This window comes from Schistocerca cancellata, chromosome 2, assembly GCF_023864275.1.
Source record: "Schistocerca cancellata isolate TAMUIC-IGC-003103 chromosome 2, iqSchCanc2.1, whole genome shotgun sequence".
In the NCBI taxonomy this organism is placed as follows: Eukaryota; Metazoa; Arthropoda; class Insecta; order Orthoptera; family Acrididae; genus Schistocerca; species Schistocerca cancellata.
Window position 1 is genome coordinate 101,503,760 of NC_064627.1, and position 15,113 is coordinate 101,518,872.

General features: G+C 40.0%; 1 protein-coding gene across 1 annotated transcript in view; it reads left to right on the plus strand.

Moving 5' to 3' along the window:
- Positions 1–15,113, plus strand: part of LOC126161364 (dynein axonemal heavy chain 7) — a 1,035,864-nt gene that overhangs the window by 144,532 nt on the left and 876,219 nt on the right. Inside the window, exon 3 of the mRNA XM_049917134.1 lies at positions 2,728–2,877. Within this exon, the coding sequence (XP_049773091.1) occupies positions 2,728–2,877 (150 nt within the window). The remainder of the gene's footprint in view (positions 1–2,727; positions 2,878–15,113) is intronic.

The following is a 15,113-nucleotide window of genomic DNA, read 5'->3' on the forward strand; positions in this document are numbered from 1 at the left end:
TGCTATGTGCTTTCTTCCTTTCTTCTGACCCTTGGTCCCTGATCTTTTAGGGACTTCAGTCTTTGTCTTTACTATCCATCTATTTATCTTCTGATGGTAAAGTTTCCTGTCTAGTATGTCCGTTGTTCCTATCTGTGACTTTTCCAAGTCATATTTGACTTCTTCTATCCATGGAATGTTCTTCAGTTTTGCAGTGTATGCCAAAATCTTGTGAGTTAGCCTTGAAGATGGGAGTCTATGAAAGTTTCCATAGAATTTCAGCCTTTGTTTCCTGATGTCTGTGGCAAGTTTGGACAGTTCTTCTGTTGCTTTGTGTGATTTGAGTCTGTACCCCTGTTCTGTTTTATCTGGTCCACATTTTCCTCATGATCTTTCTTTCCTCCTTCAAGATGTTCTCCAGATTGCCTTTTCTGTCAAGTACCGAGGTTTTGCTCACATACAGAACTTCAGGTTTCATCACTGTGTTATAATGTTTAATCTTTGTATGAATGGTCATACATTTCTTGTTGTATATTTCATGCGTTCTCGCATATGCTCATTTGAGCTTTTGTAACCGAGCTTTCTGTGCTTGCTTTTCCAACCCTGTTGGTTCTATGATCTCACCAAGATATTTGAAGTGTGGACTCGTTTGATCTGCCTGTATTTTGTGTTCAGTTCCTGCTGTCGAATTTAGTGCAAATGAACTTGGTCTTCTTGAATGAACTTTGTAGTCCAGTTTTCTCAGCACATTCCTTGAGGACTTCAGCCTGTTTGATCATTGTATTTTTGCAGGCCGCTAGTATCACTAGGTCATCTGTGAAGGCTAAACAACTGACCTTGATGTCATCATTCTTTCATCCAAGCTGAATGGGTTTCCAGTGGTCCTGAGTTTTCAGTTCTTTCTCCCATTCTCATATGACTTTATCCAGAACAAGGTTGAAGAGCAGTGGTGATGACCCAAATTTTTTTAAAATTTAAATTCAGTGATAATACATTTGCACAGAAGCAGTTATTAATTTTTAAGAAAATATTATTTATATTTTCAAGTGTTGAAGTTACTCCATTACACTTGACTAGTTATAAGCACAGAGAACTATTTCCACTTCTTGAATAAGTGGTGGAAGGTCATTTATGTACAACAAGAGCAACAGAGTACCCAATATGAATCCTTGAGAATGGAAGATGATGGAAGATCATTTATATATAACAAGAGAAGCAGTTTACCCGATATCAATTCTTGCAGTGATTATTCATCATTCCGATGATTCTGCTGCACTGTGTTTCTGAGTTTCTTAATGCAACACAACATCCTTTAGTTAGGATGAAACCCAGTTACCAGCAAGATCTTTGATACCATAATATTTGAGCTTCTGTGGGAGAATACGATGATTTACACAATGAAATGCATTTGAAAGGTCACTGAAAATACCAGTTGGCAGTATTTTGTCAGTAAGTTCCCTATAATCTCATTTGTGAATTTAAAAATAATACTTTTTATGGAGAGAACATTTTTTGTAACCCATATTCCCATATTGAGACTGACTAGGTAACTTATTTTGAGAGAGGTGTATTATGGTTGTTACTTACATAATGTTATCCACTACCTTCAACAAGGAGGGAATTAGTGAGACTGATTAGTAATTGTTGATATGACTTACAACACTTCTCATGAAGGAGTCTGACGATGGCATATTTCAGTCTGTCTGGAAATAGCTGTTGCCATAGTGATATATTACATAGGTGAATTTTAGTACTTTACTTGAGATATTATAAACTTAATGAGGGTTTGGCTTTTGAGGAAGTTAATTACATTTTTCCCCACAGCATGGAGCTATTGTGACTTGGCTGTATGCATGTATGTGACATTGACATTCCTTCATAGTAAGTACACAGTTACAGTGGTCCTTAAGCATTCTTAAACACTAGGTTTTGTTCAGTAGATCAACATGTCTTTTCCCCATCTTAGACAACCATCTACCCTTATCCTCTGAATTTTATGTAAAGTATTTGCTCAGTTCTATAGCCCCCAATTCTAGCATGATGTTGCTTCTAGCTTTTTATGCCTCAAAAACTGATTCTAAAGATTCTGAACATCCAATCCAGCCTAATCCACAGTGCTTTGTGTATTGTAAAATCTGTTGTCTTCACATTGTCTGAGGACAAACATCAACAGATGCCTCAATCTAGTGAATAATGTAAAGACATTTTGGTAAACATGAAACTCCCTCTTTTTGTATTTTTTATTTAGAGTGAAAAACAGGACTATGTTCTCAACGTAAATGTATAGTTTAGCAATATTATGAAGAGAATAGATTTCTACTCACCAGGCAGTGGAGATGTTGAGTCACAGACAGGCACAGCAAAAAGACTACTAAACACCTAAGCTTACAGGCAGAAGGCCTTGTTCTGAAATAGACAACATACACACACATTCATGCAAATGCAGCTCACACACAGTTGGTCACTGTCTCCCTTTGCTGGGGCCCCAGCAACCAGAGACTGTGACCAACTGTGTGTGAGCTGCATTTGCATGAAAGTGTGTGTATATGTTGTCTATTTCAGAAGAAGGCCTCCTGGCTGAAAGCTTACGTGCTTAGTAGTCTTTTTGTTGTGCCCATCTGTGACTCAACATCTCCACTATATGGTGAGTACAAATGTAGCTTTTTCATAATCTTTCTGTTATTTGATTTTACTTAACATATAGTGTTTGTTATATTGATAATTCTGTATGTTGATTTTCTGTTTCAGGGAAGCAAGAAGAAATTACTACCAAATCCTAAGCATCGGAAGAAAATGACAAGCTTTTATAACTGTGTATCTACTCTTATGTCACTTCAGTTACAGTCGCTATTTTTAAGTTCAGTTAATGACTACACTGAGCTTATTTGTGACGTAAAGGTAAGTGGAAACAAAGCGATATACAGTGAAACCCCTATTTTATGTTTTCGTGTGGTCCAGACTTAAAATACGCAAAACTGAGGAAAATGCAGAATAGAGGAAAATGTTAAAAACCTCCAAAAATATGAGCAAGAACACACTTAGTTGACATATATGGCTAAAAATTGCAGTCCTCTCCAATACATTGTATGAAATCTGTATATGTGAAGGGAATTAAGCGTACAGTACCATGTTTATATAATAATTTGTGGTAATGAATTTCATCAGTGTGTGACAGCAAGCAAAAATTCATAAAAAATTGAAATTGGTTTCTGGGTACAAGGTAATTAAGCTATTTTCCAACATGGTTCAAATGGTTCAAATGGCTCTGAGCACTATGGGACTCAACATCTTAGGTCATAAGTCCCCTAGAACTTAGAACTATTTAAACCCAACTAACCTAAGGACATCACACACATCCATGCCCGAGGCAGGATTCGAACCTGCGACCGTAGCAGTCCCGCGGTTCCGGACTGCAGCGCCAGAACCACACGGCCACCGCGGCCGGCTTTCCAACATGCTATGACCATAAATTGTACACCAAAACACATGATTCTGATAGATCTTTCACGCAGACAAAAACAATAATAGAGGAACATGGTGAATTAAAAGGAAAAAATCGCAGCAGCTAAGTGTTAAATCATAAGCATAAATGCGGAAATCTGCTTAATGACAAAGTTTGTCACCATTGCTGTTACTGTTTAATGCTTTTCTTATGAGCCACACTTGAGATGCTCACCATCATCAAAGTGGTATTTTACGCCTGATAAAAAAAAGAAAGAAAAAAACCAGAGCCATGAAAAAATGAGTTTACTTCCCCAGTTGATATTACAAGCTTATTAGAAGTTGGCTCAATGAATTTCTGTATGCTGTGTAAAATGTAAATTTGAAAGAAAGTTCAGGCTTTACGGTTTTGCTTTATGCTATCACTGCTGCCAATCTTTACGATCTGCAGCATGTGGTACAAAGTATATATGTGAGTAGTCTATGTAGTCATTGCAACTGTATCATGCCAGATTTCAACACAAAAGCCTTTAAAATGTGCTATCACAATACTCTTGCTCTGTTTCCATGTGACATCTCTGACATAGCGCATCATGTACATGGGAAGTATATTTTCAGCACTTCACAAAATGCTTTCACCCCTACCTGCACTCCTGTCATTGAAGGGCAACTTCCCCTCTAGCAGGCAAGCTCATTTTATGTGTGTTAGTGTGGTGTGGTGGCTATATGCCAATAAGAGCTCACTAGCCAGAAATGGCTGATGTTGCCTTTATTATGATTGAGCATATTTTTTGAGGCTCAGTGTTTCAATTTAAAAGGTTGATGAACAGTATTGGTGCTGAATACAGTACATCGGAAATACATGCAAAAAAATGAGAGTGAGTGATAAGTGGCACAAGAAAAGGCTGTCATCTTTTTCCATTGCTGCTGCAATTTAGCTACAGCAGTATCATAATTGCGTGGTGAAGCTAAATGTTGCAAGTTGCATTGGCAATGCCAATTGTGGATTACATCGACATTTCCTGTCTCACGTCTCCCCTCTGCACAATGACCTAAAATATTCCCTCAACTTATTTTGGAAGGTGGGAGACGAGGTACTGGCAGAAGCTAAGCTGTGAGTATGGGGCGTGAGTCGTGCTTGGGTAGCTCAGTCGGTAGAGCACTTGCCTGCGAAAGGCAAAGGTCCCGAGTTCGAGTCTCGGTCCGGTACACAGTTTTAATTTTCCAGGAAGTTTCAAATGGAGGAGTTCATGGAATTCTTCTGTAGAGAAAAATAGCTATTATAAAATAAGCTACATCTGCCAGTAATATTCAAAGAGATAGAAAAACTGTTACTTCAACAGCCTATAGCTCAATAGAAATTGATAATGGACTTCAGAATACCAGTGTATTGGTGTAAACATTACATACCCGTAATACACTCTCCACAGTACTTCAATATCACTTTAACAAAATCTAATTTTGCTTTAAAAATGAAGCATTTAGTCCAGTTGTCAGTTTTACATAAATCTGATATTATCAAACAGTCCTCTTTTCTCTCTAATGTTTTACACCTGCTCAGCCTTGATCACTGTACTGTATCACTTCCATGTGTAGCGACGTAGTCTGAATTCCTTACATTATTGCAGAGTCATTCATCTTCCATCACGGTCACTATGTGAGAATGACAATATATTCTACAATGGCTTTTCAATAAGTTTTTATTTCACTCTGAATTTTTGAAACTGTGTATTGTTTATCCAAGTTGAACCATTTCACATTTCTTCTGTTACATTGATGCAGTTATCTCAGATTAGCTTCTAACACGGTTGCCATGTGAAAGGTGGCAAAAATTCTGGGTATATCATTGTCCATTAATCATAAAATCTAATCTTCTATTATTTTCTTCAACATAATGTCCATCAGTTTTCAATAACATTGAACTACTGTGACTGAGTGTGGGCACATGAAACCTGAGTAACTGCTTTTGCATAAATTTATTCTTTTCTTTTTCTTAACAACATTGTTGTGTTTCATCTTCATTGATGAGTGTCATGAAGGAACTACCAAACGTGTAGTAAAGTAAAAAACAAGTATTTGGATATATACAAAATATCATCTACACACATATCACCTTTTGGAACTTCTTTGGCCCCATTCCATTTGTATTAGAACTATAACAAAACTAATTGTACAGACATTTGCTCATTTATAGATGATGAATGTGCAGAAAATTTTGCAGTTCTAATGTTTATAATTAAATTTAGGAATGTAATTCCCCTGAATTCTGTACTTTCACACTCTAACACTCAGAAATATAACAGCTGCGGTCCAAATTACCTGTGTTGCAAACCAGAGGTTATCATATTGTATACCCATTGGCAGCCCTAACAATCATTCATTGAGATGTATGCAGAATAAAACTCATTTGAGAAGATGACGTGGTGACACTCTTGTTTCTGGTGCTGTCACTGGGTGCACTGTTGTCGGTATGCCATTCTCTGCTGCCATGTGCAGTGAAGGCACAGCTGTCGTCACAATGCTGACAGTTCATGTCTCTTCAGATCTCATTGCACAATCTGTATTGGTACTTTCTTGCTGTCCAATCCTGCATAACTGAATGAACAGAATGTCTATCCTCTTGTGATTGTGCACGGTACTGAGTTGTTGTTGTTTTGGTCTTCAGTCCTGAGACTGGTTTGATGCAGCTCTCCATGCTACTCTATCCTGTGCAAGCTGCTTCATCTCCCAGTACCTACTGCAACCTACATCCTACATTCTTCTGAATCTGCTAAGTGTATTCATCTCTTGGTCTCCCTCTACGATTTTTACCCTCCACGATGCCCTCCAATACTAAATTGGTGATCCCTTCATGCCTCAGAACATGTCCTACCAACCGATCCCTTCTTCTGATCAAGTTGTGCCACAAACTTCTCCCCAGTCCTATTCAATACTTCCTCATTAGATATGTGATCTACCCATCTAATCTTCAGCATTCTTCTGTAGCACCACATTTCAAAAGCTTCTATTCTCTTCTTGTCCAAACTATTTATCGTCCATGTTTCCATACATGGCTACACTCCATACAAATACTTTCAGAAACGACTTCCTGACACTTACATCTATACTCGATGTTAACAAATTTCTCTTCTTCAGAAACGCTTTCCTTGCCATTGCCAGTCTACATTTTATATCCTCTCTACTTCGACCATCATCAGTTATTTTGCTCCCCAAATAGCAAAACTCCTTTACTACTTTAAGTGTCTCATTTCCTAATCTAATTCCCTCAGCATCACCTGACTTAATTCGACTACATTCCATTATCCTCGTTTTGCTTTCGTTGATGTTCATCTTATATCCTCCTTTCAAGACACTGTCCATTCCATTCGACTGCTCTTCCAAGTCCTTTGCTGTCTCTGACAGAATTACAATGTCATTGGCGAACCTCAAAGTTTATATTTCTTCTCCATGGATTTTAATACCTACTCCGAATTTTTCTTTTGTTTCCTTTGCTGCTTGCTCAATATACAGATTGAATAACATCGGGGAGCGGCTACAACCCTGTCTTACTCCCTTCCCAACCACTGCTTCCCTTTCATGTCCCTCGACTCTTATAACTGCCATCTGGTACTGAGTATAGTTCTCCTAAACCTGTTGATACTGTATTCACAAAACTCTCATGAGATCCCAACCAGTGCATGCATAGATACCATGGAATGATAAAATGCAATCTTGATAGGCCACAATCCTGCCCCTGTCAAATTCTCATTCATGCTGGCAGATGTTTCTCCTCCTTCCTCCTTATATGAGGCACAACATTATCTCAAAAACAAACAACACTAAAACCCAGTATTGGAATGAGAAATCTTTTATTTTATACAGAATGTAGATGGCATCACTCCAGCTTACTTTTTGTAATTGTGCTGAAATGCTGATCATTTGCATATCCAACACATGTACATACACTTTGTGCCAATTTAACATTTATTGCATGTCATCTTTTTGGTGTTGTGATTCTTAATGGCTAGTAGTGTAGTGTATATGGTGGTATACCGTATTTACTCGAATCTAAGCCGCACTTTTTTTCCGGTTTTTGTAATCCAAAAAACCGCCTGCGGCTTAGAATCGAGTGCAAAGCAAGCGGAAGTTCTGAAAAATGTTGGTAGGTGCCGCCACAACTAACTTCTGCCGTCGAATATATGTAGCGCTACACAGACATGCTCTGTAGGCACAAAGATAAATACTGGCGCCAAAACCTATGCGTCAGTAAATAAATTAAAAAAAAAGGTGGAAGACGAGCTTTTTTTTCTCCGCCCCGAGTTTCGACCACTGCATTTTCGTACATTATCCAACGAAGTAAATACAAATTCCGTATTGTTCATCTTTGAATGTATTAGAATTTCAATGTACTACGAAAATCCGACTGGCAAGACTGTTTGGGATGTTTTTCAATATGGCCAACTCTATGTTTTGAATGACCTGATGAAATGTGAATCACAAGCAGTATTCTCTTCACCATTCACCATAAGAATAATACGAATATAAACATTTTGCCATGTGTTCTTCCGTGTTTGTTGCTATCTCATTTAAATCCTGTCTGCCTAATAAACTACGAAACTAGAGTGAGACAACAGCAAACGCGGAAGAATACACTTATCGTGTCTTGTTTATATTCGTATTATTCTTAGCCTAATAGTGATACAGTCAGAAATGAACCACGGCAACTGACTAGATTTTTAAATCTAAGATGACTCTAATTTCTGTGCAGAATTTGATGTACTAAAGAAGCGGCCGCAAAGATTTTCAAACGGAGAAAAATTTTCGCCTAACTCTCGTTCAAAACATGTTCTATCTATCATACGCAGCCTATTATTTGGTTCTTGTTGATCATTCTCAAAGAAAGCAGCAGTGTAAGTAAACAACAAAAAGCAGTCTCTTGACATTGCTTCGCTAATTAGACGATTCGCCTCTTTTTAGCTGTAAGCGGCGGTAGCGCGCACAAAAGCAAGCCATGCCGCGAACGGCGACAGGCTGTAAACACGCACTATCAGAATGCGACAAACAATGCATGACACAGTACAGTGATGCATTTTCAGCTTAGAGTGACGTAAACACCTATAACAGAGAAAACGGCACTTATCAGATCAAACAAAATAAGCAATCGATTCAAACCAGACGAAGCACGTGAAAAAGGAAGGGTACCCGTATAAATACGGATGGAGCGCCTGACGCATAGCAATGGCTACCTGGTAAAGCTTACGACTCGAACCAAACTACTGTAGCTGTATCGTCATTCATTCGACCTAAATTGTGTCTCATATTACAATGGACCAACTTTGTTTTGATTTGGAGGTGCGGCCTAAAACTTTTCTGTCCCCTTGAATTTCGAGTCTCCAATTTGAGGTGCGGCTTAGATTCGGGAAATCTTTTTTTCCTTTGTTTCGAGTCTCATTTTTCAGGTGCGGCTTAGATTCGAGTGCGGCTTAGATTCGGGTAAATACGGTAGTTAGTCCATTTATAAGGAATGAGGTGATGGGTTTGGAGTTGGCAGCACATTGGGAGAGTATGTACTCAGTGACATGGGGAATGTTATTGCATAGGGAGATAGCGTCAACAGTAACAAACCAGGTTACAGGTCTTAATGAGACAGCAATTGCTGTGTCATCCAAACAAGACATAGCCACAGCAAAAGCAGCACAGGAGCAAAGATGCGAGCTGGTGCCAGTGCCATAGAGACTCGCCACTTGCACGAGTTCCACCAGCGCCACAGGTAATGCTGAGGATGAAGATACCGACTTTGCCTCAGCCAACTGCCAGTTGAGTACAATCTACCAATGACTGGACGACAATGGACAGCAGCCTACTTGGAAGACAGAAGAGCAGCTCTGGACCACTTGTTTATAGATTACTGTCCAGGACTGAGTGGGACAGGGAATGTCCTGTAGTGGACTCTTAGAAGCAAACAGACTGTTGTTGTAAATTGCATTTGCTATGTACTGTGATGTTTCACTATTATTACTTGTACTTAGCCTCTGAGGGCCTTTTTTGAGTTATATTACATGCAGTGTTGCTGACTTCATTATATGACAAGTCACAAAGATAAGTAAACCTTTTTAACACATTTGTGTGACTTTGTTACTAGTCTGTTGGAGTGTCCATCTCTGGTAGCTGAGTGGTCGGCGCAACAGGAAGTCAATTCTAAGGGCCTGGGTTCGATTCCCAGCTGGATCGGAGATTTTTCTCCATTCAGGGACTGAGTGTTGTGTTGTCATCATCATCATCATTTCATTCCCATTGACACACAAGTTGCCAAAGTGGTGCAAATCGAAAGACTTACATCCTGCGAACTGTCTACCTGATGGGAGGCCCTAGTCACACGACATTTATTTATTTTTTGTTGGAGTGTTGTAGAACCTTCGTTCTCCTGTTCTGTTACCAGACCCTGGGGCATAGCTGTGTAAAAGTGGTAGGGATAAATTGTCTTAGTGGTGTACTGCACCAGAAGCTGTTTCGCGAACTTAAAAAGTCAGCCTACTGTAACAACAACAGCAACTCGGCGTCCACAGCAGTAGCGACGAGGCCTTACAAAACTGACAACAAGAGTTTGAAAAAGGAATAGTTGAGAGGTGATGAAGAAAGTGAGTTTTTCCCCTTTATACAGCTCACACACCACTGCAGAGTGAAAATCTCATTCTTAAAGAATAATCTTACTTTAGTAAAAACTGAATGCATCAGAATCTTAACCTCAAGCATTTTTCATAACACAAGCAGGCATGCGATGTACTTTATACAAATGTAAAGAACAGCTGTCTTTATGTTATCAAGGTAAGCTTGTATGCGCAAAATTACCCATTAATCTCAGTTTAATACACTCCTGGAAATGGAAAAAAGAACACATTGACACCGGTGTGTCAGACCCACCATACTTGCTCCGGACACTGCGAGAGGGCTGTACAAGCAATGATCACACGCACGGCACAGCGGACACACCAGGAACCGCGGTGTTGGCCGTCGAATGGCGCTAGCTGCGCAGCATTTGTGCACCGCCGCCGTCAGTGTCAGCCAGTTTGCCGTGGCATACGGAGCTCCATCGCAGTCTTTAACACTGGTAGCATGCCGCGACAGCGTGGACGTGAACTGTATGTGCAGTTGATGGACTTTGAGCGAGGGCGTATAGTGGGCATGCGGGAGGCCGGGTGGACGTACCGCCGAATTGCTCAACACGTGGGGCGTGAGGTCTCCACAGTACATCGATGTTGTCGCCAGTGGTCGGCGGAAGGTGCACGTGCCCGTCGACCTGGGACCGGACCGCAGCGACGCACGGATGCACGCCAAGACCGTAGGATCCTACGCAGTGCCGTAGGGGACCGCACCGCCACTTCCCAGCAAATTAGGGACACTGTTGCTCCTGGGGTATCGGCGAGGACCATGCGCAACCGTCTCCATGAAGCTGGGCTACGGTCCCGCACACCGTTAGGCCGTCTTCCGCTCACGCCCCAACATCGTGCAGCCCGCCTCCAGTGGTGTCGCGACAGGCGTGAATGGAGGGACGAATGGAGACGTGTCGTCTTCAGCGATGAGAGTCGCTTCTGCCTTGGTGCCAATGATGGTCGTATGCGTGTTTGGCACCGTGCAGGTGAGCGCCACAATCAGGACTGCATACGACCGAGGCACACAGTGCCAACACCCGGCATCATGGTGTGGGGAGCGATCTCCTACACTTGCCGTACACCACTGGTGATCGTCGAGGGGACACTGAATAGTGCACGGTACATCCAAACCGTCATCGAACCCATCGTTCTACCATTCCTAGACCGGCAAGGGAACTTGCTGTTCCAACAGGACAATGCACATCCGCATGTATCCCGTGCCACCCAACGTGCTCTAGAAGGTGTAAGTCAACTACCCTGGCCAGCAAGATCTCCGGATCTGTCCCCCATTGAGCATGTTTGGGACTGGATGAAGCGTCGTCTCACGCGGTCTGCACGTCCAGCACGAACGCTGGTCCAACTGAGGCGCCAGGTGGAAATGGCATGGCAAGCCGTTCCACAGGACTACATCCAGCATCTCTACGATCGTCTCCATGGGAGAATAGCAGCCTGCATTGCTGCGAAAGGTGGATATACACTGTACTAGTGCCGACATTGTGCATGCTCTGTTGCCTGTGTCTATGTGCATGTGGTTCTGTCAGTGTGATCATGTGATGTATCTGACCCCAGGAATGTGTCAATAAAATTTAACCTTCCTGGGACAATGAATTCACGGTGTTCTTATTTCAATTTCCAGGAGTGTATAACAAAAATAGACTAAATTATATTAAGAGCACTGTTTGATTAAACAATTATAAACTTTTATTGTATGGCTCTGTTTACATGGGCAAGTCCTACCCACTGTAATACCCCACTCGCAGCATTAACCAATGCAATTGCATCAGATCAGAGCCAGTTGCTTATCTGATAAGTAATGATCTCATAGACAACTGCCCCATTGTGGGACTGATCTGCTAGCTCATAATCTTGGTCATTTTCCTGCACGGAACATAATTTTTTTTCACCCAACTCCCTGTTTATTTTATATTAATGCTGCTCACTTGGATATATGGCAACCCTGTTTGTCACTGTGTTATCTGAAACAATAATCAAGGAATAGGTATGGGCTCACAAATGTGAAACAACAATGGAATGGTGCAAAACAATTTTATTTATGGTTTGTGCACTTTATACATAGGTGCACACACTCGAGGATTATATAAGAAGTTATCCAATAAAGGTAGAAAGATACACAGGCTAAAAGAAAAAATATTGAGTCAGAACCCCCACCAGCATGAGGTAGTCAGGATGCAAGACTGAAGGTGAGACCTTTGGTAGGGGCAAAAAAGGATGTGCTCCTGCTTAACTTTCTAATATTCAGAATTTCAGTTCTCAAAAGCAAAGTAGACACAGTAATAATACTGTACGTATCATTGTAGCAGCCATTATTGTGTGTAGTAAAGTGCGTTGTGTGCTGTTGAGATTGATAGTGGGGACAACAAAAAGACTAGTGTCTGATAGTTTTGTCACTAAAAGCAACATCTAACAGAAATGTGTGACAAGAAGTATATAAAAATTATCAGAGACAAGGATTCAGTAACTGAAATGAAATGTTGCAAGGTGATATTGAAGCTCTAAAAATAAAGTGTGCAGCTTTAGAACGCAAATGCAAAATCCTGGGGAGCAGCAATAATTTAAAAGTGAATGAAAACAAATGTACTGTAACTGTTAAGTCACATGAACCCAAGAAATGTGCTGCAGCTGAAGAAATAGAAAACGACAATTCAGGTGAAATTAATGTATGAATAGCAGACGAGCACCACTGTTCCATAAATATTCAAAACCCAAACAAAAAAAAGCTTGTGTCTGACAGTGTTGTAGACAGTTCTGCAGTGTTAAAAATCACAAAACAAACACAAAGTCTCCAAAGAACAATTCTTCAGCCATGCAAAAACAAATACATCATGGATTCAAATTAAAAATATTCAGAGACAGCCATGCATACAATGTTTCAAACTTTGTATCAAACTCTGCTAAGGAGAATGTGAGTGTGTCAGCTGTTGTTAAGCCTGGAGTGAAATTTAGAAATGTAACTAGCAATATACAAAAAGAATGTGCCAGTTCCACTGAAAGTGACTGTGTTGTTCTCATAGCGGGATCAAGCGATGTTTGCTCCAATGAGGCTAGTGCATTTTTAAGAAATCTGATTGTTATATTGCAGTTGCTATCGACTACAAATGTGATAGTAGTGAATTTACCTCTGAGATTTGATATGGTGGACTGGTCTTGTTTACATAGTGAAATTCGATGAACAAATCAAAAATTACGACATTTCTGCTCCATGTTTAAAAATGTAAGACTTATAGACGTCAACAGCTATGAAAACACTAGTTTCACAACACATGGTCAACATTTAAATCTATCTGGTAAAAAGAGACTTGCGTCAGACATAAACAAAGCTATTGACGTAATAATTTGTGAAAAGAGTTGTGGAAACAGATGGACTATCGTCCTAAATCCCAACACACAAGGAAACTAATGGAAAGGGCCAACTCCAACTGGATTTGACCCAATATAAAGAATCCAGAACAGGAGGAAATTCAAAGAGACAAACTAAAAGTACCATTAAGGCTCATGCACTTAAATATACAATATAATACAAGGAAACATTCCACGAAGGAAAAATATACCTAAAAACAAAGATGATGTGACTTACCAAATGAAAGTGCTGGCAGGTCGACAGACACACAAACGAACACAAACATACACACAAAATTCAAGCTTTTGCAACAAACTGTTGCCTCATCAGGAAAGAGGGAAGGAGAGGGAAAGACGAAAGGATGTGGGTTTTAAGGGAGAGGGTAAGGAGTCATTCCAGTCCCGGGAGCAGAAAGACTTACCTTAGGGGGAAAAAAGGACGGGTATACACTCGCACACACACACATATCCATCCACATCCTTTCGTCTTTCCCTCTCCTTCCCTCTTTCCTGATGAGGCAACAGTTTGTTGCGAAAGCTTGAATTTTGTGTGTATGTTTGTGTTCGTTTGTGTGTCTGTCAACCTGCCAGCACTTTCATTTGGTAAGTCACATCATCTTTGTTTTTAGGTAAATATATAATATCTTAGAAATAAGCTCAATGATTTTCAGACTTTTGTAAATGATCATTCACCTCATGTAGTTGTGTTAACTGAGCATAGACTGGAATCTGGGGAAATTATTTACTTTAAACTAGATGGCCATTTCCTAGGAAATAGCTACTGTAGACAGCATCATAAAGGTGGAGGTGTAGCAATATTCGTTAGAGAGCAGCTCAAAGAAAATAAATTAAACCATCTAGATCTGTATAATAATGAATGCTTGACTGAAGTGACAGGCGTTGAACTCCGTATCAAAGGTTGCGGAAAGGGCATGGTGAAACAGAAAATTATTGGGATTTATCGTTCACCGTAATCAGAGGTAGGGCGTTTCATAGATATTTTTAGTAGAATAGTGGGACACAGTGACCCAAATGAGGTAACAATACTTGGTGACTTGAATATAGAGGCAACATCTTGCAATAACCCTAACAGCAGGCTAATCGATACCCTTAACTCCTATAATCTTATGAATGCAGTAAATTCAGATACAAGAGTAACTCAGTCTACTTCTAGAAGAATAGACTTCATAATATGAAGTAAAGAGGTAAAAGATAGTATTAGATGCTGGAATGTGACTTCACTACTCAGACCACAAATATCAATTTGTAGACAATGAACACACCAACACCCAAGAAAGGACTCAGGTCATAGAACACAAAAGAATGCTCAAAGAGAAAAACATTAATGCTTTTAAATGTAAACTAGCATCTGAGGAATGGCAACTAGTTCTTCAGCAAAAAGGGTCCCAATACAAATGGTCCAAATTTTATGATATTATTTTGCAATGTCTTAATTTTTGCTGCCCAGTGAAAAAAATTAAGAAAGTAGTAACTCACAACCAAAACACCAGACTGACTCTCCGAGCTTACATGATTAAACTTGGGCAAAGTATCGAAGATCTAAGTGTGCTACATAAGTCACCTAAATTGCAAATATTTAAGGATAAGTACAATGAAGCTAAAAAACAATTTCAGGAACAGCTCACAAATTTAAGAAAACAGATACTAGACAAGGAAATAGCTCAGTCAATGACTATAGGAAAGGCT